Below are 27,875 nucleotides of genomic sequence, written 5' to 3' on the forward strand. Positions count from 1 at the left end.
AGTGTTCTCCGACCTGATTCTCAAGTAGGGTCAACCGGACTTGGATCTCATGGTATCTCAACAGAATGCCAAGCTCCCGAGATACGGGTCGAAGTCCAGAGACCTCCAGGCGGAACGATAGATGCTCTGGCGGTCCCTTGGACTTTCAGTCTAGCATACCTATTTCCTCCGCTTGCTCTGCTTCCTTGGGTAATTGCTCAAATCAAGCAGGAGAGGGCATCTGTGATCCTCATTGCACCAGCTTGGCCTCGCAGGATTTGGTATGCAGATCTGGTGGATATGTCATCTCTGCCACCTTGGAGACTTCCGTTGAGGAAGGACCTTCTAATTCAAGGACCCTTCCTTCACCCAAATCTAGTTTCTCTGAAGCTGACTGCTTGGAAATTGAACGCTTAATTTTATCCAAGCGGGGCTTTTCTGACTCGGTCATAGAGACCATGTTTCAGGCTTGTAAGCCTGTAACTAGGAGGATTTACCATTAAAATATGGCGTAAATACCTCTATTGGTGTGAATCCAAGGGCTACTCTTGGAGTAGAGTTAGGATTCCTAGAATTTTGTCCTTTCTCCAAGAGGGTTTGGAGAAAGGATTATCGTCAAGTTCCCTAAAGGGTCAAATCTCTGCCTTATCTAATTTGTTACACAAACGTCTGGCGGATTTCCCAGATGTACAATCATTTTGTCAGGCCTTGGTCAGGATCAGGCCTGTGTTTAAACCAGTTACTCCTCCATGGAGTCTGAATTTAGTTCTTAAAGTTCTTCAAGGGGCTCCGTTTAAGCCTATGCATTCCTTGGATATTAAGTTGTTATCTTGGAAAGTTTTTTATTTCTTGTTGCTATTTCTTCTGCTTGCAGAGTGTCAGAGCTCTCGGCATTGCAGTATGAGTCTCCTTACCTTATTTTCCATTCAGATAAGGTAGTTTTACGTACTAAATTAGGATTTCTTCCTAAGGTTGTTTCTGATCTGAACATTAATCAGGATATTGTTGTTCCTTCTTTGTGTTCTAATCCTTCTTCTCAGAAAGAACGACTTCTGCACAATTTGGACGTGGTCCGTGCTTTAAAGTTTTACCTGCAGGGGACTAAGGACTTTAGTCAGTCTTTTTCTTTGTTTGTGATTTTCTCAGGAAACCGTAAGCCTACTTCTCTTTCTTTTTAGCTGAAGAGTAACATACATTTTGCATATGAGACTGCTGGACAGCGGCCTCCTGAGAGAGTTACGGCTCATTCCATGAGGGCTGTTGCTTCCTCATGGGCATTTAAAAATGAAGCTTCTGTGGAACAGATTTGTAAGGCTGCAACTTGGTCTTCTCTTCACACTTTTTTCAAAGTTTTACAAATTTGACACTTTTGCCTCGGCTGAGGCCGCTTTTGGGAGAAAGGTTTTTCAAGCAGTGGTGCCTTCCGTTTAGGTTCCCTGTCTTGTCCCTCCCGTATCATCTGTGTACTCTAGCTTGGGTATTGAATCCCATTAGTAATTAAGATGATCCGTGGACTCCTGTCATAAAAAATAAAATACAATTTATGCTTACCTGATGATAAATGTATTTCTTTTTTGACACAATGAGTCCACGCCCCCCCCTTGTAAGACAGGTTGTTGGTTATTATAAACTTCAGACACCTCTGCACCTTGGTTTATCCTTTCTTTCCTTAACTTAGGTCGAATGACAGGAGGAGGAGGGAAGGGAGGAGCTATTTAACAACTTTGCTGTGGTGCTCTTTGCCGCCTCCTGCTGACCATGAGGTGAATATCCCATTTGTAATTAAGATGATCCATGGACTCATCACGTCAAAAAAGAAATAATTTATCAGGTAAGCATAAATTTTCTTTTTTTTTTGCTGCTTTGGAGCTGACTTAACTTTTTTTTTATCTGATTTGCAGGAGGATTTTGCACTTTTACATTCCTTTAAGAGTGTTTGTTTTTATCTAGCATTAATTGATTTTTCTCTTTCTTTCTTTTTCTCAATGTGTATCTATAAATTAGCCTTTCTTCTATAAGGTACGACGAGTCCACGGATTCATCCTTTACTTGTGGGATATAGTCCTCCTGCTATGTGGCAAAGAGCACGACAGCAGAGCTGTCTATATAGCTCATCCCTTAGCTCCACCTCCCAGTTATTCTCTTTGCCTACTCTAAGTACTAGGAAGGGTAAAGTGAAAGTGGTGATAAAATATTAGTTTTTAATTTCTTCAAGCAAGAGTTTGTTATTTAAAATGGTACCGGTGTGTGCTATTTACTCTCAGGCAGCAGATGGAGGAAGACTTCTGCCTAGAGGATGATGATCTTAGCATTTGTAACTAAGATCCAATGCTGTTCCCACAGAAGCTGAGGAGTACAGGAAACTTCAGTGTGAGGAACGTTTTCATGCTATACAGCAGTGAGGTATGTTCAGTAATTTTTTTCTGGAGAGACTGTGTATTTCAGAGAGGCTGACAGTATACCCATGAGGGTAAGGGTAAGCAGTAATCCTAAGAGCTAATAAGAAGAGTATTACTAAGCTTGCATAAGGGGCTAATTACAAAAATGGTTGACACTGAGTTGTAAATGTTTGTGGGCAAACGTTTTTATGTACTGTGAGTGCTGTTAACGTTTTGTGGGCAATAACGTTTTGGGCAACTTTATTGAGGGTACACTTGGCTTATTTTTTGGGTCTCAGAACCCACATGGCTAGTTAAAACCGCTCTGGTGCGGTTCTTTGAGGCTGTAGAGACATCGAGTGAGATGGGCGGGGCCTATTTTTGCGCCTCTAACTCCTGAGCGCCCTAGTGGATGTTTTGGGCCAAATCAAAGCTTTAACCCCACATTTACTATCCCTGAGGGCAGGTAGGGCCACAGCAGGGCTGTGGCAATGTGCTGAGGGTGTTTTTTCCGGATTTAGGCCTAATTTCAATCCGATTTGCACATTAAAGGGTTAAATGTTATTATTCCTTGTGGGGCAATCTTAACTACATATATTGTGTCTGCTTGCAAAATTTTGAAAAATTTGGTTATATCTTGGAAAGTTCTTTTTTTAGTTGCTATCTCTTCGGCTCGAAGAGTTTCTGAACTGTCTGCATTGCAATGCGATTTGCCTTATCTTGTTTTCCATGCCGATAAGGTGGTTTTGCGTACCAAACCTGGATTCCTTCCTAAGGTTGTTACTAATAGGAATATCAATCAGGAGATTGTTGTTCCTTCTCTGTGTCCTAATCCTTCCTGTAAGAAGGAGCGTCTGTTGCACAACTTGGACGTTGTTCATGCTTTGAAGTTTTACTTGCAAGCAACCAAAGATTTTCGTCAAACATCTTCTTTGTTTGTTGTTTATTCTGGAAAATGTAGAGGTCAAAAAGCTATGGCTACCTCTCTTTCTTTTTGGCTGAAAAGCATCATCCGTTTGGCATACGAGACTGCTGGACAGCAGCCTCCTGAAAGGATTTCAGCTCATTCTACTAGAGCGGTGGTTTCCACATGGGCTTTTAAAAATGATGCTTCTGTTGAACAGATTTGTAAGGCTGCGACTTGGTCTTCGCTTCATACCTTTTCCAAATTTTCCAAATTTGATACTTTTGCTTCTTCGAAGGCTATTTTTGGGAGAAAAGTTCTTCAAGCAGTGGTGCCTTCTGTTTAACCATCTGTCTTGTCCCTCCCGTTCATCCGTGTCCTGTAGCTTTGGTATTGTATCCCACAAGTAAAGGATGAATCCGTGAACTCGTCGTACCTGATAGAAGAAAAGTAAATTTATGCTTACCTGATGAATTAATTTCTTCTATGGTACGACGAGTCCACGGCCCGCCCTGTCATTTTAAGACAGATTATATTTTTTTGATTTAAATTTCAGTCACCTCTGCACCTTGTAGTTTCTCCTTTTTCTTCCTGTACTGTACCTTTGGTCGAATGACTGGGGGGTGGAGCTAAGGGAGGAGCTATATAGACAGCTCTGCTGTGGTGCTCTTTGCCACTTCCTGTTAGCAGGAGGATAATATCCCACAAGTAAAGGATGAATCCGTGGACTCATCGTACCATAGAAGAAATTAATTTATCAGGTAAGCATAAATTTACTTTTTATTTCCATTTCCCTGTAACAATGCATCTGTTATAGATAGCATTCATTAGTCATGGGCATTCAAACTCTTTCTTAGCATCCACAACCCGTAAGTAGGCTGCTGCTTGTGGCATTCAGCACTTTTCAGAGCCAGATTTATTTGTGTTAAAGTGCAACACACTATGATCTGGATTTCCACTGGTTTGCACTTTTGCAAGAATGAATCAGGCTCAGAAAAGATCTGAATTCTGTGAATGGCCGCCGCATTCTGATGCTAACAAAGCACTCGAATGCCCATGCCCAATATACATGCTAAGATCTTGACAGGATGTAATTTTAGGGTAGTTGATTAGTGGAATAAACTTCCGTGGTTAACACAAGGATTGTAAAAGCATTAGAAAATGCCTGGGACATGCATAAGGCTATCCTAAGAAATAAGTAATTTTACACTGCACAATGGTTAGACTTGATGGGCCTTTTTGGTTCTTACTTACCGTCAAATTCTATGTTTAGCAAAAGAAAAAAATGTCACTGAACAATATCTCACATTTGTTTTGCTTTATCTAATTTTTAGACAGGTTACTATAAAAACATCACTGCAATGGCCAAAGATATCGATCTTCTAGCAAAGAATGCTAAAACCTATAATGAACCTGGTTCTCAAGTGTTTAAGGTGATTTATTTTTCATTTTTCTTTATTGGGGAAAAAAACAATTTGTTGCCATACCAGTTTGTAGTGCTCAAATAAAGGAAAATGCAATGCTCAAATAATCCAGACACATCACCTTGCAAGTACAGTAAAAGTGTAAATAGCAAATGTGTTTTTAAAATTGAGAATTTGTGCTATATCTGCGATACAATATATAAGATCCTTAAATTATAAATAGTGAAAATTAAAATTTTATTAAAATAGCATAACACATAAAACAAATATCCATCAACTGAAGAACTCAATTTGCTATTCAGAGTTCTTGTACTGAAATAAATATCAATGCAATTTTGTTTCTGATGCTGGCTTATAAAAATGTGTTGCAGAGATCAGTTATTTTTATCATATTTTTTTTACAGGATGCAAATACCATTAAAAAACTGTTTGCTTTAAAAAAGTCTGAAATTGACGTGATGGAATTTGCCAAGTCAAGTCTTCGTAGCAGGTATGAAAAAGCTGAACACTTTGCTGATTTTTAGCATCTATTCTATCTCAGTGTTACGTGAATGTTGCAATCCATATGTTTTGACCAAAATATCATTTATTGAAAAATTATCTGTTTTTTTCAATAATTGTTTTCATGTCATGTGTATGTTGCCTAAAGTGGACATAGGAAAAAAACAGAATCATTTGTGTATTGCTGATAATTTTAAAGCAAAACAAGAATTGCACTAAGTAAAGTACACTGTTAATATCTAATCTTTTTTCCTCTTTTAGCAGAAACAAGCGACCAGCACAAGGGGACAGACTGTCTGCAATAACTATGGCGTTGCAGTATGGCTCTGAGAGCGAAGAAGATGCCAGTCTAAATGGTAAAAATCTATCTGAACCTTCTAAAAATTCAAAAAGGGAATTGTTTAAAGGGATATTGAACATTTTGTGATTGTTCTGTAAAGTGTTTAGTTGTGTGTAGTAAAAACAATGGCAATATACATTGTGTTTATTTTGTTCCTTTTTTCTTTAATTTAAATCTGAAAATTGAAGGCTTTCTATGTTGCCATGTTGAAGCTTAGGTTTGCCTCATCACATCCCTTCTGCTGAGGACAATTAGGGACACATAAAGTGTGCACACAATAAAACCATATCTAACCTACCTCACTAATTGGCCTTTTAAATACACTGGAGGTGCCAACAGCTCTCTTATAATAAAAATAATCATAGATGCCAATGACAACAACATTTTACATTAGTCAAATTAAATGTTTTTTACTTACCCATCCAAAAGTGAGTGAGATATAGGCTGCTCCTCTTCAAACGTCACAAGATTCCATACAAAGCAAAACTAGAAAATAAAACACAGAGGGTGCTGTATTACCAGACCGATTCTTGCTATATATCTCAGTAAACATATATATATAATCATAAGAACGATGCACATCAGTGTCCAGCTAACTTAAAGGGACAGTCTACACCAGAATTATTATTGTTTTAAAAGATAGATAATCCCTTTATTACCCATTACCTAGGTTTGCACAACCAACACAGTTATAGTAATACACTTTTTACCTCTGTGATTATCTTGTATTTAAGCTTCTGCAAACTGCCCTCTTATTTCAGTTCTTTTGACAGACTTGCATTTTAGCCAATCAGTGCTGACTCCTAGGTAACTCTACGTGCGTGAGCACAGTGTTATCTATATGACACACATAAACTAACACACTCTAGTGGTGAAAAAACTATCAAAATGCATTCAGATAATAGAGGCGGCCTTCAAGGTCTAAGAAATTAGCATATGAACCTCCTAGGTTTAGCTTTCGACTAAGAATACCAAGAGAAAGCAAAATTGGTGATAAAAGTAAATTGGAAAGTTGTTTAAAATTACATGTCCAATTTGAATCATGAAAGTTTATATTGGACTAGACTGTCCATTTAAAGGGAAATTTAAACCCAATTCTAATTTGCTTTGTTCCTTTGGTATCCTATGTTGAAAGTATACATAAGCTCTATAGCTTGAAGCAAGTTGCTGATTGGCTGCAAATATGCCTCTTCTCTTTGGCTTATTGATGTGTTCAGCTAGCTCCCAGGAGCGCATTACTGCTCCTTCAATGAAGGATACCAAGAGAATGAAACAAATGTAATAAAAGAAGTAAATTGTTTACCAAACGTATGCTCTGTCTAAATCATGAAAAAAATAATGGTGTTTTATTTCAAAATTCAACTTTCATGATTCAGATGGAGCATCTGAAGAGACTTTCCCGTTTACTTCCATTATTATATTGTGCACACATTCTGAGGTCTGAATGTCACTACCGAGCATGTGCAAAAGTTCAGTGTATATTTAAGTCTGTTATTGGCTGACGGCTGTCACATGGTACACGGGAATGACAAATTGAAGTAAATTTGAAAATGTCAGAAAAAATCTATTGCATTGTCTTTTTATTATACATTATTTGATTATGAAATTATACTGTATTTAATGTTTCTTTAATATCCCGGTAATGGTCCTTGTGGAGTAAGAGTATTCAGGTAACACCCTGGAATTAATGACCCAGACAGATATGTCCTAGTATATATAAAAAGAGAGAAGCGCTCAACCTGGGAACGAGAGAAACAGCAAAACCCCAGATGTACGTTTCTTGTTCAGAGAGGGATTGCCTGGTATTTCGGGGCTGGACTGCACTGTTAAGTCAGGATCAGAATGATATGCTACAGGAAAGTTCTTCTCTGTGAAAGGCACATATTGAGTAAAAAGAGGCTGCTTCTAGGGTGGTAACTAGCCATAGAACAAGCTATTATGCTATTGTTCGTTCCCAGGTTGAGCGCTTCTCTCTTTTTATTTATGCAAATTATGACACTTAGGGAAGTCTCCCTAAGTGTGATGCGGGAATCCAGACGTGGACCCGTTGCTCAGTGTGCCTAGAGGGATATGGCTGCACCTCACTGACGAGGCCCACAATAGGCCGAAACGTACATCTGGGGTTTTGCTGTTTCTCTTGTTCAGAGAGGGATTGCCTGGTATTTCGGGGCTGGACTGCACTGTTAAGTCAGGATCAGAATGATATGCTACAGGAAAGTTCTTCTCTGTGAAAGGCACATATTGAGTACAAAGAGGCTGCTTCTAGGGTGGTAACTAGCCATAGAACAAGCTATTATGCTATTGTTCGTTCCCAGGTTGAGCGCTTCTCTCTTTTTATTTATGTGTCCTAGTATATGTTCATGAAATCTTCTGTATCGTAAAATCGAATGTTAAAACTGCAATAGTTCTCCACTAATTGTACTATGTCCCTTTCCTCAGATAGTATAAAAACAAGCAACAGCAGGATCTCTTTTATATACAATAAATTCAGCATTCATCCAACTCCAATGTGCTTGTCTATATTTCCTTACCATTTCTTTTTACTAGGACATATCAGTCTGTGTATTTAAAGTGAAAGTCAATCCTAGTGTTGTACAAACGCTAGGATTGACTATTGAAACAAATAAAGGGGACTTTCATTCATGAAGTATAAGATACTTCATGTAGAAAGCTTTTTTTTATTTGTTTCAACCGATCGCCGTTCTTAGCTGCTACAGCAGCCCACGGCTAAAAAACTTTTTTGCCAAGAGGTGACATTTTCACCTCTTAGCCAATAGCAATGTGGGATATCTGGCTTGGCGCCCATGGGAGTCGGATTTACCGCACGGCTATTGGCTAAGAGGAGGAAACGTCACCTCTTAGCAAAAATTATTTTTAGCCGTGGGCTGCTGTAGCAGCTAAGAACGGCGATAAATTGAAACAAATAAAGGAGCTTTCTACATGAAGTATCTTATACTTCATGAATGAAAGTCCCCTTTATTTGTTTCAATAGTCAATCCTAGTGTTCGTACAATGCTAGGATTGACTTTCACTTTAAAGGGACATTCAAGTCCAAATTAAACTTCATGATTCAGATACAGCAGCAATTTTAAACAACTTTCCAATTAACTTCCATTAACAAAATGTGCACAGACTTTTTATATTTACACTCCTACTGAGCATGTGCAAGAATTCACTGCATATACGTATATGCATTTGTGATTGGCTGATAGCTGTCACATGATACATGGGAGTGGAAATAGACATAACTGCAATTTATTTTAAAAAAAATCTACTGCTCATTTGAAGTTCTGACTAAGTGCTATTGTTTTGTCTTCTTATGCATTTGTTAATTATGCAAATCTACTGTGTTGACTGGTCCTTTAAGGTGTTACTGGAATGCTCACAGTTGATAAGGGCAGTTGATCTGGTGATTTAATGATTACAGGTGACATTAAGGTCAACACATCACTGTGGTTTATCGTTTAGACTTATTTCTTCAATATTTAAACAACTAATATAGATTTTTTAAAAAAAATACATCTACATATTATTCTCTGCCTAATATTTGCTTTGAATGCATCAATATGCCTAGCATATTGTGACGTTACTGTGTAATTTCCCTTTAAGTGCAACATATGAACATTCTTCCACTAAATAACATGTAAAATATCTACATATAGGCCTAGATTTAGAGTTCGGCGGTAGCCGTCAAAACCAGCGTTAGAGGCTCCTAACGCTGGTTTTGGCCGCCCGCTGGTATTTGGAGTCAGTGATTAAAGGGTCTAACGCTCACTTTACAGCCGCGACTTTTCCATACCGCAGATCCCCCTACGCCATTTGCGTAGCCTATCTTTTCAATGGGATCTTCCTAACGCCGGTATTTAGAGTCGTTTCTGCAGTGAGCGTTAGAGCTCTAACGACAAGATTCCAGCCGCCTGAAAATAGCAGGAGTTAAGAGCTTTCTGGCTAACGCCGGTTTATAAAGCTCTTAACTACTGTACCCTAAAGTACACTAACACCCATAAACTACCTATGTACCCCTAAACCGAGGTCCCCCCACATCGCCGCCACTCGATTAAAATTTTTAACCCCTAATCTGCCGACCGCCACCTACGTTATACTTATGTACCCCTAATCTGCTGCCCCTAACACCGCCGACCCCTGTATTATATCTATTAACCCCTAACTTGCCCCCCACAACGTCGCCGCAAGCTACTTAAAATAATTAACCCCTAATCTTCCGACCGCAAATCGCCGCCACCTACGTTATCCCTATGTACCCCTAATCTGCTACCCCTAACATCGCCGACCCCTATGTTATATTTATTAACCCCTAATCTGCCCCCCTCAACGTCGCCGACACCTACCTACACTTATTAACCCCTAATCTGCTGAGCGGACCTGAGCGCTACTATAATAAAGTTATTAACCCCTAATCCGCCTCACTAACCCTATCATAAATAGTATTAACCCCTAATCTGCCCTCCCTAACATCGCCGACACCTACCTTCAATTATTAACCCCTAATCTGCCGACCGGAGCTCACCGCTATTCTAATAAATGTATTAACCCCTAAAGCTAAGTCTAACCCTAACACTAACACCCCCCTAAGTTAAATATAATTTTTATCTAACGAAATAAATTAACTCTTATTAAATAAATAATTCCTATTTAAAGCTAAATACTTACCTGTAAAATAAATCCTAATATAGCTACAATATAAATTATAATTATATTATAGCTATTTTAGGATTAATATTTATTTTACAGGCAACTTTGTAATTATTTTAACCAGGTACAATAGCTATTAAATAGTTAAGAACTATTTAATAGTTACCTAGTTAAAATAATAACAAATTTACCTGTAAAATAAATCCTAACCTAAGATATAATTAAACCTAACACTACCCTATCAATAAAATAATTAAATAAACTACCTACAATTACCTACAATTAACCTAACACTACACTATCAATAAATTAATTAAACACAATTGCTACAAATAAATACAATTAAATAAACTATCTAAAGTACAAAAAATAAAAAAGAACTAAGTTACAGAAAATAATAAAATATTTACAAACATAAGAAAAATATTACAACAATTTTAAACTAATTACACCTACTCTAAGCCCCCTAATAAAATAACAAAGCCCCCCAAAATAAAAAATTCCCTACCCTATTCTAAAATACAAATATTACAAGCTCTTTTACCTTACCAGCCCTGAACAGGGCCCTTTGCGGGGCATGCCCCAAGAATTTCAGCTCTTTTGCCTGTAAAAAAAAACATACAATACCCCCCCCCCAACATTACAACCCACCACCCACATACCCCTAATCTAACCCAAACCCCCCTTAAATAAACCTAACACTACCCCCCTGATGATCTTCCTACCTTGTCTTCACCATGCCAGGTTCACCGATCCGTCCTGGCTCCAAGATCTTCATCCAACCCAAGCGGGGGCTAGACATCCACTGAAGAAGTCCAGAAGAGGGTCCAAAGTCTTCCTCCTATCCGGCAAGAAGAGGACATCCGGACCGGCAAACATCTTCTCCAAGCGGCATCTTCTATCTTCTTCCATCCGATGACGACCGGCTCCATCTTGAAGACCTCCAGCGCGGATCCATCCTCTTCTTCCGACGACTAGACGACGAATGACGGTTCCTTTAAGGGACGTCATCCAAGATGGCGTCCCTCGAATTCCGATTGGCTGATAGGATTCTATCAGCCAATCGGAATTAAGGTAGGAATTTTCTGATTGGCTGATGGAATCAGCCAATCAGAATATAGTTCAATCCGATTGGCTGATCCAATCAGCCAATCAGATTGAGCTCGCATTCTATTGGCTGATCGGAACAGCCAATAGAATGCAAGCTCAATCTGATTGGCTGATTGGATCAGCCAATCGGATTGAACTATATTCTGATTGGCTGATTCCATCAGCCAATCAGAAAATTCCTACCTTAATTCCGATTGGCTGATAGAATCCTATCAGCCAATCGGAATTCGAGGGACGCCATCTTGGATGACGTCCCTTAAAGGAACCGTCATTCGTCGTCTAGTCGTCGGAAGAAGAGGATGGATCCGCGCTGGAGGTCTTCAAGATGGAGCCGGTCGTCATCGGATGGAAGAAGATAGAAGATGCCGCTTGGAGAAGATGTTTGCCGGTCCGGATGTCCTCTTCTTGCCGGATAGGAGGAAGACTTTGGACCCTCTTCTGGACTTCTTCAGTGGATGTCTAGCCCCCGCTTGGGTTGGATGAAGATCTTGGAGCCAGGACGGATCGGTGAACCTGGCATGGTGAAGACAAGGTAGGAAGATCATCAGGGGGGTAGTGTTAGGTTTATTTAAGGGGGGTTTGGGTTAGATTAGGGGTATGTGGGTGGTGGGTTGTAATGTTGGGGGGGGGGGTATTGTATGTTTTTTTTTACAGGCAAAAGAGCTGAAATTCTTGGGGCATGCCCCGCAAAGGGCCCTGTTCAGGGCTGGTAAGGTAAAAGAGCTTGTAATATTTGTATTTTAGAATAGGGTAGGGAATTTTTTATTTTGGGGGGCTTTGTTATTTTATTAGGGGGCTTAGAGTAGGTGTAATTAGTTTAAAATTGTTGTAATATTTTTCTTATGTTTGTAAATATTTTATTATTTTCTGTAACTTAGTTCTTTTTTATTTTTTGTACTTTAGATAGTTTATTTAATTGTATTTATTTGTAACAATTGTGTTTAATTAATTTATTGATAGTGTAGTGTTAGGTTAATTGTAGGTAATTGTAGGTAGTTTATTTAATTATTTTATTGATAGGGTAGTGTTAGGTTTAATTATATCTTAGGTTAGGATTTATTTTACAGGTAAATTTGTTATTATTTTAACTAGGTAACTATTAAATAGTTCTTAACTATTTAATAGCTATTGTACCTGGTTAAAATAATTACAAAGTTGCCTGTAAAATAAATATTAATCCTAAAATAGCTATAATATAATTATAATTTATATTGTAGCTATATTAGGATTTATTTTACAGGTAAGTATTTAGCTTTAAATAGGAATCATTTATTTAATAAGAGTTAATTTATTTCGTTAGATAAAAATTATATTTAACTTAGGGGGGTGTTAGTGTTAGGGTTAGACTTAGCTTTAGGGGTTAATACATTTATTAGAATAGCGGTGAGCTCCGGTCGGCAGATTAGGGGTTAATAATTGAAGGTAGGTGTCGGCGATGTTAGGGAGGGCAGATTAGGGGTTAATACTATTTATGATAGGGTTAGTGAGGCGGATTAGGGGTTAATAACTTTATTATAGTAGCGCTCAGGTCCGCTCGGCAGATTAGGGGTTAATAAGTGTAGGCAGGTGTCGGCGACGTTGTGGGGGGCAGATTAGGGGTTAATAAATATAACATAGGGGTCGGCGATGTTAGGGCAGCAGATTAGGGGTACATAGGGATAACGTAGGTTGCGGCGGTGTACGGAGCGGCAGATTAGGGGTTAAAAGTGTAATGCAGGGGTCAGCGATAGCGGGGGCGGCAGATTAGGGGTTAATAAGTGTAAGGTTAGGGGTGTTTAGACTCGGGGTACATGTTAGGGTGTTAGGTGCAGACGTAGGAAGTGTTTCCCCATAGGAAACAATGGGGCTGCGTTAGGAGCTGAACGCTGCTTTTTTGCAGGTGTTAGGTTTTTTTTCAGCTCAAACAGTCCCATTGTTTCCTATGGGAGAATCGTGCACGAGCACGTTTTTGATGCCGGCCGCGTCCGTAAGCAACTCTGGTATCGAGAGTTGCATTTGCGGTAAATATGCTCTACGCTCCTTTTTTGGAGCCTAACGCAGCATTTGTTTGAACTCTCGATACCAGAGTTAATTTTATGGTGCGGCCAGAAAAAAACCCGCGGAGCGTTAACAGCCCTTTTACCGCCGAACTCCAAATCTAGGCCATAGGGTTTTACGCTACAGGTTGTAAACATATATTTTTATTCGTGTTTATATAAAATTGAATGAATGGTTGAAATAACAAAACAAAAAAAGGAAATTTATTTAATTTCCTTTAATTTTGAAATCTGTTCTGAAGAAGATTATGTCAGGGAGAAACTGCATTGATTTGCTGCTAATTATAGTATGAAAATCTTTGTTTCAGCATCATCTTCTCTTCGCTTTGAAGAAGGTGAATCAGAAGGAGAAAGCACTACTTCGTTTATGGATATTTCCAGCCCATTATATCAGCTTTATGAAACAGTGCGATCTTGTCGGAACAACCAAGGACAACTGATTGCTGAGCCCTTTTTCCATCTCCCTTCAAAGAAGAAATATCCTGATTATTATCAACAAATAAAAAACTCTATTTCCCTACAACAGATTAGGTAATTTAACTAGTATCAATTTTCATCTTTTAAAAAAAAGAAAGTATTTTTACAATTAAGTTGAATTACTAGAAATTATGGATAGTGACAAAATACCTATTGCTTGTACATGGTGTAAATAATTTACTAATAACTTTTTTAGCTCACTTGTTTTGTACATAAAGGAGAAAGTTTATACTTTAAGGGCCTAAATATGACCTGCACCTAAAAATAGCTCAGCACAGGGTAGAAACGGCTCAGCAGTTAAAAGGGTTAATCACTTTGTAATATAAATTATGCATAGTAATAAGTAAATAAATTGCAATATGCTTTTTAGACGTGTAAAAATTTGTTCATCCATTGTTTGTTATTGTAAATGATTAAAAATGAAGAAGTACAACATTTGTTTGGACGTTGTACACAGGAATAATTTATTTTCCTATTGTTTGTATCTTACATTATGAAGTATGTGAGCTGTATAATAAATATATAATGTCCAGAAATTGTGCACTCTCACCATATAAGTTCATCTGCCCGTCTAGTTAATACTGCAAAATTCTCAATCCAATCAAACTGCACTCTCTGGTCCTTTTCAAAGTGAAATCTTTTTTTTATTCTAAAGAGAACATTTTCTGGAAAACTCTCACCTTCTTTAGAACGGGCCATTTTCCTGAAAACGTTCACTTTTGAATAAAAAGATTTCACTTTGAAAAGGACCAGGGATTGCAGTTTGATTGGATTGAGAAAAACAAAAAAAACAAAAAATATTTAAACATCTAATATTTTAAAAATGCATCTGCTTATTATCACAGTAATATTTGCTATGAATATATTGTTATGTGTCTATCCTTTATTAAATATCCCATTAATCCTTTTTAAATATGGTTGTCTTGTGGACTTTATGGGCAGATTGTACCCTACCCTGAAATGTAGTGTGATAGCACCCTGTGAAACAAAAATAAACCCCTGTTTATATCCCATATCCTAGAATCATGAACTTAGATAAATATTGGGCAACAGTTCTTAAAGGGACACTCAATCAAAATTAAACTTTCATTATTCAGATAGAGCATGCTATCTTAAACAACTTTCCAATTTACTTCCATTAACTAAATGTGCACAGTCTTTTTATATTTAAACTTTTTGAGTCACCAGCTCCTACTGAGCATGTGCAAGAATAAGTGTGTATGCATTTGTGAATGGCTGTCAGAAAAAAATATCTACTACTCATTTGAAGTTCAAAATAAGTGCTATTGCATTGTCTTGTTATCTTGCATTTGTTGATTATGCAAATCTACAGTGTTGACTGGTCCTTTAAAAGGACAGTACAGTTCAAAATAAGACGTTCATGGTTCAGATAGAGCATACCATTTTTTAACAACTTTTCAGTTTACTTCTAACATTTAATTCATTTTGTCTGTATGCTTTGTTTAAAAAGCTCGGGAGCAACAATGCACTACTGGGAGAGCTTGTGATTGGTGGCTACTCATATATGCCCCTTGACATTGGCTCACCCAATGTGTTCTACTGCCTTCCAGTAGTGCATTGCTTATCCTGAGCCTGCTCTTCAACAAAGGATACCAAGAGAACATTTGATAAAAAAGGTACATTGTAAAATCTAAATTATGAAAATGTAATTTTGATTTAAGCCCCTATTTGAGGGAAAAGTAACGTTTTGAGATTATATTGACATTTTTCTACTTATAATTTTATTACACTTTCATTATTTATATCCCCCTTGTTTGCTGTAAATTAAATCTAAAAATCACAGGTTTTCCTATTATGAGAATTCAAACTGTATCTGACGGACTTCACAAACCTAATTCTTCATTTTTTCATAATTGGCCTTTGCAAGGTTGATATAGAAAACTATGAAACTGTTAATGCATTCCAAACATATGTCATACTGTATACATAGTATATTATATACAATGGCCTTGTTTCCATTGAGGTGGTAAAGTTTGAAAACTGGTGGTAAAATAAAAATTATCCATAAACTTTAATTGAGAGAAACATTTTTATCACCAGTTTCCAAAATGTACCATATTAGGCCATAGTATATTAAAACTGCTGAAAAATCTTGTAATTGAAAGGTGTTTTCTGTTTCTTTTTAATGTAAAATTATAATTTGTTGACTAACTGTTAAAGTGATGTGTGTGATGTAAAATATATTTGTCCCCCCACCCCACAGAAATAAGCTTAAAAACCAAGAGTATGAGAATCTGGACCACTTGGAATCTGATTTGAACTTAATGTTTGAGAATGCCAAGCGCTATAATGTCCCAAATTCAGCAATCTACAAGAGAGTGTTCAAGCTGCAGCAACTAATGCAGGTACCATCAATAATTTGTTATGGAAATGTGTGATTATATAGTTATACAAATACTGTGACTTCATGTGGGAATAGCTTGACTTTGTCTGCTTTCAAGTGTTCCCCTCATTCATGGTGACAGATTGCTACCCGACTATTATAATTCATATTTTATTTGTAATATGGAAAAATTAACATATGTCAAAGCTCGACACATTTGAATAACGTCAAAGTATTAAAACTCAGATTGTGGTATTATATGAGATACATTACCTGGCCATTTCCATAGACAGTAAACCAACAATTTTAGCATTTTCCTTCTGGCTGCTAATGTTTTGGATTATCTAATTGGCACATTTAACAAAAAGTTAAAATTAGGGAGAGATGGGCAGACCTTATCTATCACAGTGTAAAAAATAAAATAATATATATATATTAGGGCTGGGTGATATGGGGGGAAAAATTCTTATAGATTCTCTTATAAATTACTAGAACACCTTAATTTTGCACACGTGACGAGTCTATCTCCCTCTGAGCAGTCAGCGTTCCTGGGATGGTCCAGGGCAAAAGGAGTGGGGCATAGAGTGGGAAGGAGGTTTGTAGCATCAGAGTGGCCCATCGGAATTTAGCACCGACACAACACCGGCTTTTTCATTACAGGCGGTGCTGTGGGATTATGATTCTTCCTGTTCTGTCACTACAGTTCCTTTGAGCCCCACGTCTTCATATCTGAGTGAAAATATTAACTTGTTCTAATGTTTAAAATGCACTCAGGTCCCTGGAAGGCTGCTCGAAAAAACTATTTCAAATTAAAACACAGTGCATAATAAAGCTGCTAAGTGATATATAAACAATGTATTACAAATGGCACCTGCTAACACTTCAATAAACACATTTTTTTTTTCTCCATACATATACTTTATTAGCGTTTTAGCCTCTCAGCTGCCTCCCAGGGACTTGAGTACATTTTAAACATTAGAACAAGTTAATATTTTCCCTCAGATATGAAGACGTGGGGCTCACAGGAACTGAAGTGACAGAACAGGAAGTATCATGATCCCACAGCACCGCCTGTAATGAAAAAGCCGGTGTTGTGTCGGTGCTACATTCCAATGGGCCACTCTCATGCTACAAACCTCCTTCCCAGTCTATGTCCCGCCCCTCCTCCCGGGACCATCCCAGGAACGCTGACTGCTCAGAGGGAGAGACCCGTCACGTGTGCGCTCAGGATCTTCTCTTCAGTCGCTGCTAAGCCTGTTCACATGGGGCGAGTGATGTCACTTCTGGGCAGGGCTAAAAATCGCTCACTCGCGGTTTTTCAATCGCGGTGGTTGATCGTGCAGCCCTAATTAATGTGTGCGTGTGTGTGTATATATATATATATATATAAAGATGTCTGCCCATCTCTCCCTAATTTTAACTTTTTGTTCTCTTCTGGTTTTCATTAACTGCTTAATTAACTCTTCTTATGTAGATGCACTTTTTCCTGTACTCTCAGTTCCTTGACTGTGTAAAGCTTATCTTTAATTTGTTGTTATCATTATGTTTAATCCCTTCCCGCTCTTAGAATGTTCTATGCAGTCCTAACTACACTGGGCTTTAGCTCCCTTAGGACAGCATAGAAACTCCTAGCTGTTTGGCTGTAGAGAAGCTAAAGGCACTTCATGAATTGAATCACGGCTGTAGTGGATGCCTAGCGTTATAGGCACTGCCCCCTGAAATGATCCCATTATTGAAATCATGGGATGGCATGAACAATCGTGTGATTTCAATTTTTACTTATTTGTTTACATTATAACTTTCTTCCGATGTAGACAAATAAGCCTGGGTGGGAAGGGGTTAAGTGCAGTTATTAAAGGGACAGTCTACAGTAGAAATGTTATTGTTTTAAAAGATATATAATCCCTTTATTACCCATTTCCCAGTTTTGCATAACCAACACAGTTATAATAATATACTTTTTACCTCTGTGATTACCTTGTATCTAAGAACCTTCTTCCAGCCCCCTGATTACATGACTGTGACTGTTTATTATCTATTGTCTTTCATTTAGCATTGTCTTGTGCTAAATCTTAAATAACTTCCTGTGCCTGAACACAGTGTTATCTATATGGCCCACGTAAACTACTAAGTCTTTTGTTGTGAAAAACAATTTAATAAGCCTGTGATTAGAGGCAGCCCTCAAGGTCTTAGAAATTAGCATATGAGCCTACCTATGTTTAGTTTAAACTAAGAATACCAAGAGATAAAAGCAAATTTGATGATAAAAGTAAATTGGAAACTTGATTAAAATTACATGTCTTATCTAAATAATGAAAGTTTAATTTTGACTAGACTGTCCCTTTAAATTTGTGTTTTGGATTATGCTAATACATTAAATGACCATAAAATACACAATAATTGCACAATCAATAATGGCATAATAAAAAGACAATGCAGTAGCATGGATTCCTTTTATAAGATGGTGAGAGTCCACAAGCCATCGCATGTGGGATTAGGCCAGTCCACTAGGAGGAGGCAAAATACTCAACATAACAGAGCTTTTAATCACTCCCACTTTCTCATTATCCCTTAGTCATTTTTTTGCCTCCAACAAGGAATGATAGTGAAATTTAAAGTGATGGTCTTCACATTGTTTGACAAAAGTTCTCTAACATATTTGAGACCCTTATTTCTCCTCCGAGAACCTACAAACAGGACAGTGACTCCGAGGAAATTTGGTGCTTTGCGCATCCTACAGAGCTTAGCTAAATTTTACACGTATTTAACCTTTTGTTTTATTAAACGGTCTTTTTTTAAAATAATTTAAATGCATGTTTTCCTTTTAAAGAGACTTGATTCTATGGGCTTTACATTGTGACATTTAAATGGAACCCCCCCCTCTGTGCCTTGTATACTGTATTTCTGTGTGGCTATCTACCCATAGATACTTGTCTATCCTAACTGACAATTTAACCCATTCACAGCAATGGTTGATTTCCGCTCCCCGCTCCGTTATGCTGTCAAATACCCTGCGCTCTACCGCCAACTTCAATATTAAATTTAACTGTGAGCTGACGGTTTCCTCAGTTATGCTATTTATGCACTTCTAGATAGGATCACGGAGCATTGCACTTGCAGCAGAGTTTTCGTGGATTTATTAACTAGCAGTGTTATCCCCAGGACAGCAATACTGACCTGTACCCTAACTTAAAGTGAATGCAAACTTTGAGGAATCCTATTAAACACAGGGGCACTTTCATTCATCAAAGTTTACATTGTAGCCATTTTGTTAAAATACTTAACCTTTCTTCTTGCAAGAGCAGAATCTGATAGAGCACCAAAGTAGCGCTTCCCCTGCAAGTCGCTCGTCTCTTCATAGGTCAGAAATGAAGACTCCGGCTTCCTCCAATTACGGTAAGGCCTCATGCAATGTTTGCTCTGGGGTGGAAGCCGTGATTGGAGGAAGCCGGATTCGTCATTGCTGACGTAAGAAGAGACAAGTGACGGGCAGGGAAGCGCTGCTCTAGCTTTGCAAGAAGAAAAGGTAAGTATTTTAACAAAACTGCTAAAATGTAAACTTTGATGAATGAAAGTGCCTCTGTTTTTAATAGGCTTTTCTTCCTAATGGGAAAGAGTCCACAGCCGCATTCATTACTTATGGGAAATAAGAACCTGGCCACCAGGAGGAGGCAAAGACCTACCAGCCAAAGGCATAAATACTCCCACTTTCCCCGGTCATTCTTTGCCTTTCGTCCCAGGAGGTTGGCGGAGATGTGTCAGAAGTTTTCTTTTTAAAATTATTTTTTCATATGTCTCTTATGGAGGGTGCTACCCTTTGACATGGGACGGGAGTTTTAAGTAGTCCTGTCAGTCTCTCGTGGAGGGCCCGGATGAAAGTCAGAGTCCGGAGATGCAGTGGGAGCTTCCCCTGCAACACCATCCCGACTCGTATTCACAGCTCCGTTTCAGCAATTGGCGTTACCGAACTTCGTTTCGCTACATGCTGTCTTCTCTCAAGTCCATGACGGAGGCAATGCTACTATTCGTCACACTTGAAAGGCTGTGTTCCTGTTCCATGGCGTAGATTCCGGTAAGATTGTTTAATTTTATTCTGTTATCTGTAATGTGATTATTATGACAGTTAAGTATGGGCTTCGCTGAGGCACTTTCTGCTCCGATCTGGGAATCATGGGATAATTCCTCCTTAGGGTGGATTAGTGAACGGGGTAGGGTTTTTTATCATGTTTCTTATGTGATTCAACCTGCTTGTGTGTGTGCATGGGGCTCTGAGGCCGAGACGTATGCCTAGGTGGTACATATTGACTTTCGGTGGTGGTTTACACGGCCTAGAACTATACCTTCGGGTTATGCCTATTTTATTCAGACTTGCTTAACTTTTTCTTTGGGCCTAGTTTTGCCGCCCTTTAGTGGCTTTTTTGGATTTCGCAGGGCATCTGGTGCCTGGGCGCGTTTTTATGCTTTGGTGGGTCTTCTTCCCCTTCCGCGTTCCTGACTGAGTGGTGACGGCGGAAAGAGCCTGCTCCACTGAGGTCTGGTCATAGGAGGTGGTGAGTGCCCCCAGCCATTGTGGGTGTCAGGTGCCATTTGTTTTTGTTTTCCCAATCCCTGTTTATCTTGTGCAGTCTTAAGCCATGGAGGATTCCAATGCCGGGACTATATCAGATCCTGAGTCGTCCTTGGGTGAGGATTGTAATTCTGAGTCGTCCTCGGATGAGGACCGTAATTTGGCCCTGTTATCGCAAGTCTGCCAATCTTGTCTCTCGCGCCTGGATAGTTTGCCGGGTACCTCGGGCTCGGGGGATCTTGGGCCTTCCGAGCCATCGGCCTCAGGAGGCGCCTTCCCAATCGCATACTCCTTTTACTTTTGAGGTCCCCAATGTTAATGTCCCCTCTGCGCAGGGTGGATTGTTTCCCCCGGAGATGGCGGGACATTTGCGATTTAATATTTTAATGGCACTGATTCGCTTGCAGGACCCTGAAGTTTGCTTGCAGTTATGTGCCTGCCTCCCTATTCCGAGTATTCAGACCGTGAACGGCACTTTACTATTCCCCCGGGGGTGTTTTGTTTCCCCTTCTTGTTCTTTACGTTATAGGATTGTGCGGCTGCGTGTCCTATTAAAGTGATTGTAAAGTCAGCCTCCGGTCTAAACATCTGTGTAACATTTGTCTATAAAAAACTTGACTTTCATTCATCAATTCCTCACATTTTACTTCTTTACCTTTATTTTCAATACTTTATATTCTTTTTCGCTGTAATCTTCCTCCTCCCGGCATTCGCGCTCCGTTCCTGTTGTTTCTAACCTACGTCTTCATAGCCAATAACGGCTCTAACCACAGGGGGACCCACCCCCTTACCATGACGTAATAACTCCTTCTTGCGCATGCGTTTGATTGCGCTGCAAACCTCTTCTATTCTAAGCTTGTGCACATTTTGCGCATGCGCAATAGAAATGTATACGGCGTCGCAATAGAAATGTATACAGAGTCTTGTCATTTCCTAACATTATTATCGCTGGGTAAGTTGATATGAAAGGGCTCCGTATACAAGTACTTTCTCTTCTCTATCTAACCAACGATGCCCCTATTTTGAATCGAAAATATAAATGATATTACTTACACAACTATCTTCTATATGTATAAATGTAATAAATATTTTAAAAACATACTGTGCTATATAATGAGTTTTATTTATATAAGCGTTTATAATTTGGATGTATTTAGCATCAAATTAAAATATATATTTGCGCAATGGCTAATCTAAACGGGAGCGCGCAATGCCGATACGTAAACAGCGGGTGGGACCGCTGTTTACGTATTTTCGAGGAGAATTAGGAAACAGTGAGTGGGAGGAGCGGGTAAAGTACTTTAACGATATTTATGATATAAAATTATAAAGAAATAATAACTTTTATTAAAAAATGATTGTGGCGGTATGCTTTATAGGATGATTCTATACATAACTATATCATCCAAACATTAAAAATTGACATTCACTTTAAGACGACTTATTGGGGGATACTTTCCTTTATGGTCCAAGAACTTCTCAGTTCTCCCAAGGTTTTTCGAGGTAGGCTAGTGGGGATGTGTCTCTCCGCGGTCGGTCTACTGTGAGCTTTCCCAGTCCTTTTGTTCTGGAGGTTATGGTTTCCGTTTGGCAGGTCCTGCGGAGACATAGTTCCTTATGGGCCTGCGGGTCCCCTTGTTTTTCTTTTATCCAGTCCGGATTATTTTTTCTTCTGTGTTCCCTATGGGAATTCTGGGATTGCTTGATTGAAGTTGTTCACGGAAAATATGTAAGTTGTTCCCGGATTTCTTCCGGAGTTTTGTGTGTGACCTGTTACTTGTTAGTGACACATGTTGCGTCTGGCTAGTCCGTCGGGACCTGCTGATTCTCTTGTTCAGTTATTTGTTTTTAATAATAAAAAAAAAAATGCAATTTTTCGGGACCTTCGGGTCTGGATGTCGGAAACGCTTGGGCTGGCCCGTGTCAGTCTGCACCCGATGTCGGGATCAGTGGTATCCCACCACGTCCTTTCGCATCCCTGATCCGAGGGGTGCCTTCCTTACCACGTGGAGCGGTTAGTCCCTTTTGAGCTACTGTGATGTTTCTCCTAGGGTCTTTGCCATTGTGTAGTTTAGGCTGTCATGCGGAGGTGGCCGATGTCCTTTACCTCCGCCCCTGGGAGCTTTTTAGGCTCTGATGGGATTTTTGGATTGACTTTTCCGATGTTGTCACTGGTGCCCTGGGTTTGGGTCCGTGGTGGGCTCTGTTTTTGGAGTCCTGTGCCTCAGGGCTACCGATTAGGTTTTTTTCCCCTATCGGACTCGTGCTGCTGGTGTTTTACACAGTATCTCTTGTATCCTTCTTGGATTTGGATTCAAGGTGCTTGTCCTCGTTGAGATAGCCTGTCAGCGGGTCCTGCTTGGGGCGTGTTGCTTTGGGCGCTGACTTCTGGAAGTCTGGTTTCCTTCTTATAATTCCGTCGTGGATCTTGGGGGAGAGTTTTTGGCAGTCTAGCCCTTTATCCTATCCGTATGTCCCTGTTATACCCCTGGGTTTTGGGGTTGGGTCAGGATGGGTCCTATTATCTCCCTTATAGGGAGTTTGGGGTATTTTGGTTTGATACCTTTGGGGAGGATGGACTCTGGACCTTTTTGTTAAGGGGTTCCCATTTTTTTTTTACCTCTTTTCCCCTTTTGTCTCTGCCTTATGCAGACTTTGTCACGGCGCATGGGTTGAGCTTGTTAGTCGCCTTGCCGCTTGTGTTAAGGGGGCTCGAGCGGTTGCTCTCAGTCTTGACCCTTTTTGTGTGGTTCTGAGAGGTCTGTATTCCTTTCTGTCCTTGGATTTGCGCTGGTCACTCAACACCTTGGACATTCTATGCCTGTACAATCATTTGTAGATTGGTTGGGTGTCTGGGGGACACGTGCTCCCTGTCTCACGTTTTTCTGAGGGACTCTTGTCTCTCTTGGATTAGCTTTGCTGCATAGTAGCGGAAGTTTTGCTGTTGGGATCCAGCTGCAGTTATTTTGCTTTGTCTGCTGGCAAGCTATTGAGCCTAGGTGGCCTAGTGGTTAGCTTGTCCGTTTAGCAGGTTGCAGTTCTGGAGATTTTACTCAGCTTTGATTACTTGTTATTTATATCTGATGCCTGTGGGCTTGCTCTTAGGGATTATGTCCTCAGGTCTCTGGGGTTCTTCCCAGGATCTGGTAGCTTTTCTCAAGTGTGCCTGGTGGTCCTTCACTTCCTCTTGTGTAGGAGTGGAGTTCGGTTGGTCATCTATTGTGGCCTATGGTTAGCTTAGCTACCCAGCTTGCAGAAGGTTGCCGTTGTCTCCAGGATGATGGTTGCTCCTTGAACGCTAGCATACACTTTAGGGTTCCCTTGTGAGGCGTTTTTTCTGAAAACCCTGGGGGAGTTGAATCCTTGGGATCCCTTTGTTCAGAAGAGTTGATTGAGGAGGGACGTCCCACTGCTCAGCGGTCTATAGTGGTGTAGTGTGGATCTGCGCAGGAGCGGGCTATTTCGTATCATTTTTCGGATAGGGGCTCTGCTTATTTTGCACCACTAGTTTTTGGCATCTTTTTCCTGTCTCTCTCCTGAGCTTTTCTCCGGCTATGGCAATTTTTTCCTTGCTTGTGAGGCGTCTTGTGGTCTGGGGTGTGGGACTTGGTCTGTTTTCCCTGCTCACTAGGGTGGGTGTATTCCCTTCACGTCCTCGTTTATATGGTGAGGCGTGTCCATGCTGTCTCACTGTTTTTGCGTTTGCTGGTCATTGAGATTGTTTCTCTTCTGGTCCTTTCCTGACTTTTCATATAGTATGTTCGGGTGTAGCCTACTGAGTCGCTCTGGGTTGTCTCCTTGTCACCCTGGACGTTGTTCCTTTTATCTGTCTTGTATCTTCCCTCTGGGAATATTTAGTCAGGGTCCCTCGCTTGGTTGAGGGGCTGCGGCAAGGTTGTTGCCCCTGACAGATGCTGTCCTTGAGGTGGGTGCTCTTGATTGGGCCCACTCGTGGCTCTAGCTAGGTTCTTTGGCCTGTTGGCAGATTTGTGCTTCTGGGTCCGCTTTTTGTTTTCCAAAATGTTTGTTGATCCCTGTTGCGGACGAACTGGGATTTTGGCATTCTGTGTCCTCTTTGGCTTGGGTATCAATTTCCCATAAGTAATGAATACGGCTGTGGACTCTTTCCCATTAGGAAGAAAAACATAAATTATGCTTACTTGATAATTTTCTTTCCTTCCGTGGGAAAGAGTCCACAGCCCCCCAACCGTTTTTTTTGAGGCGTTGTTTATCTTTTGGCACCCTTTCACCTTGATGCTTCTTCCAATGTTCCTTGGTTGAATGACTGGGGGATGGGGGGAAGTGGGAGGAGTATTTATGCCTTTGGCTGGTGGGTCTTTGCCTCCTCCTGGTGGCCAGGTTCTTATTTCCCATAATGAATGCGGCTGTGGTCTCTTTCCTACGGAAGAAAAGAAAATGATCAGGTAAGCATAATCTATGTTTTTTAAAAACCGGGCACACATTCCTCAAAGTTTACATTTTACTTTAAAACAAAATTTCCACTGCAATTCTTTTAAAACTGATGACTGTCATAAATTATATGAAATAATTACCATGTGGATCTAAGGATAATATAGCAACAATTTTTTTTTTTTTTTTTCTAGTCATTGGGCCAAATTTGAAAAAACACAGTAACACATTAAAGTGAGGCTAAAGTGATGCTAAACTCTCCCCTTTTTAAAATCAGATCCAGAATGTATGTGATTATTTTAGATAGAGTTTAATTCATCAGTTGTAATGAAGATGCGCTGTAAGTTACTTTTTAATATAGATATAAAATTCAAATACACCCCACACTTCGCTGCCCACTTCAAAAGTCAATCAGCATACGGTTTGATTTGTTTTCCTATCAGTGCTCTCCATATAGCACTTATTTAGTAGCTAGACTGCTGATTGCAGAACAATTCAAACCTTTGGCTCACAGAAAAATTTACTTTCTCTTGTAAAGGTGTATCCAGTCCACGGGTTCATCCATTACTTGTGGGATATTCTCCTTCCCAACAGGAAGTTGCAAGAGGACACCCACAACAGAGCTGTCTATATAGCTCCTCCCCTAACTGCCACCCCCAGTCATTCTCTTGCATTTCTCGACAAGATAGGAAGTGTAAGAGAGATGTGGTGACTTAGTGTAGTTTTTTACCTTCAATCAAGAGTTTATTTTTAAACGGTACCGGCATTGTACTGTTTTACTCTCAGGCAGAAATTAGAAGAAGAATCTGCCTGGAGGTTGATGATCTTAGCAGTTTGTAACTAAGGTCCATTGCTGTTCTCACACATAACTGAAGAGTATGGAAAGAAAACTTCAGTTGGGGGGACGGTTTGCAGATTACCTGCTTTGAGGTATGTTCAGTATATTTATTTCTAGAGAGATGATAAGGTCTAGAAAATGCTGACAGAGACTTGTATATTTGAGGTAAGCCTGATGCAGTGATTTAACAACGACTGGGATCATGCTTACAAAAAAGGGTAATATTCATGTTAATACTCATATTACTTGTCAAAACGTTTGCATGCTTTATAGAAAAAACGTTTTTTCTCTGAGGGTGATAAATCTTTATTTGGGGCCTGGTTTTCCACATGGCTAGTCAGATTACTCCTAGGAGTACTTTTTTAAGGCCCTCTGACATCGAGTGCATGGTGGGAGGGGCTTATTTTCGCGCTCTAAATGCGCAGTTGATATTCAGACTGAGACATCCAGCTTCCCTAAAGGAGTCCTCTGGAATCTAGGACCACTATAGAGGGGTTTTTTTCCTGCAAAAATCGTGTTTAAGGGCAGGTAGGAGCCACAGCAATGCTGTGGCAGTGTGTTTGACTGTTTATTAACGGTTTTAACGTTTTTCAAATCCGATTTGGGGCCTAAGGGGTTAATCATCCATTTGCAAGTGGGTGCAATGCTGCTTTAGTCCCTTATACACACTGTAAAAATTATGTAGAGGTTACTTCTTTTAACACTGTTTTGCAGTTTATGTGGTAGTTTTTTTCTCTTAAAGGCACAGTACCGTTTTTGTTTAATTGCTGTTTCACATTTATTAAAGTGTTTTCCAAGCTTGCTGGTCTCATTGCTGGTCTGTTAAACATGTCTGTCATAGAGGAAACTCCTTGTTCATTATGTTTAGAAGCCATTGTGGAACCCCCTCTTAGAATGTGTACCAAATGTACTGATATTTCTATAAGTTATAAAGACCATATTATGGCTTTTAAAGATTTATCACCAGAGGTTTCTCAGACTGACAAAGGGGAGGTTAAACCACCTAGCTCTCCCCATGTGTCAGAACCTATATCTCCCGCTCAAGTGACGCCAAGTACATCTGGCGCGTCCAATACGTTTACCTTACAAAACATGGCGGCGGTTATGACTAATACCCTCACAGAGGTATTGTCCAAACTGCCAGGGTTACAAAGAAAGCGAGACAGCTCTGGGGCTAGAACAAATCTATTTGTTTTCTGACGCTTTAGTAGCTATGTCCGATATACCCTCACAATATGCAGAAGCCGAAGCAGGAGAGCTTCTATCTGTGGGTGACATTTCTGATTCAGGGAAGGCGTTACTTCAGTCTGACTCTGAAATGACAGCTTTTAAATTTAAGCTTGAACACCTCCGCTTGTTGCTCAGGGAGGTTTTAGCGACTCTGGATGACTGTGACACCATTGTAGTCCCAGAGAAATTGTGTAAAATGGACAAATACTTTGCAGTGCCTGTTTACACTGACGTTTTTCCAGTCCCTAAGAGGTTTTCAGAAATTATTACTAAGGAATGGGATAGACCAGGTGTACCGTTCTCTCCCCCTCCTGCTTTTAAAAATGTTTCCCATAGATGCCGCAACACGGGACTCGTGGCAGACGGTCCCTAAGGTGGAGGGAGCAGTCTCTACCCTAGCTAAGCGTACAACTATCCCCATCGAGGACAGTTGTGCTTTCCTAGATCCAATGGATAAAAAATTAGAGGGTTTCCTTAAGAAAATCTTTATACAACAAGGTTTTATTCTCCAGCCTCTTGCATGCATTGCCCCAGTCACTGCTGCAGCGGCTTTCTGGTTCGAGTCTCTTGAGGAGGCTCTACAGGTGGAGACCCAGTTAGATGATATTCTAAACAGGATTAAAGCTCTTAAGTTAGCTAATTCCTTTATTTCTGACGCCGTTTTTCATTTAACCAAGCTAACGG

The 27,875-nt window shown here is 39.8% G+C and overlaps 1 protein-coding gene across 3 annotated transcripts in view; it reads left to right on the plus strand.

Moving 5' to 3' along the window:
* The window catches only part of PBRM1 (polybromo 1), a 471,441-nt gene that overhangs the window by 64,177 nt on the left and 379,389 nt on the right, over positions 1–27,875 (plus strand). For all 3 annotated transcript variants that reach the window (XM_053721036.1, XM_053721037.1, XM_053721035.1), the window contains 5 exons: positions 4,596–4,694; positions 5,090–5,175; positions 5,448–5,542; positions 13,634–13,856; positions 16,027–16,168. In XM_053721036.1, the coding sequence (XP_053577011.1) occupies positions 4,596–4,694; positions 5,090–5,175; positions 5,448–5,542; positions 13,634–13,856; positions 16,027–16,168 (645 nt within the window). The remainder of the gene's footprint in view (positions 1–4,595; positions 4,695–5,089; positions 5,176–5,447; positions 5,543–13,633; positions 13,857–16,026; positions 16,169–27,875) is intronic.

This window comes from Bombina bombina, chromosome 7 (genome assembly GCF_027579735.1).
Source record: "Bombina bombina isolate aBomBom1 chromosome 7, aBomBom1.pri, whole genome shotgun sequence".
Lineage (NCBI taxonomy): Eukaryota > Metazoa > Chordata > Amphibia > Anura > Bombinatoridae > Bombina > Bombina bombina.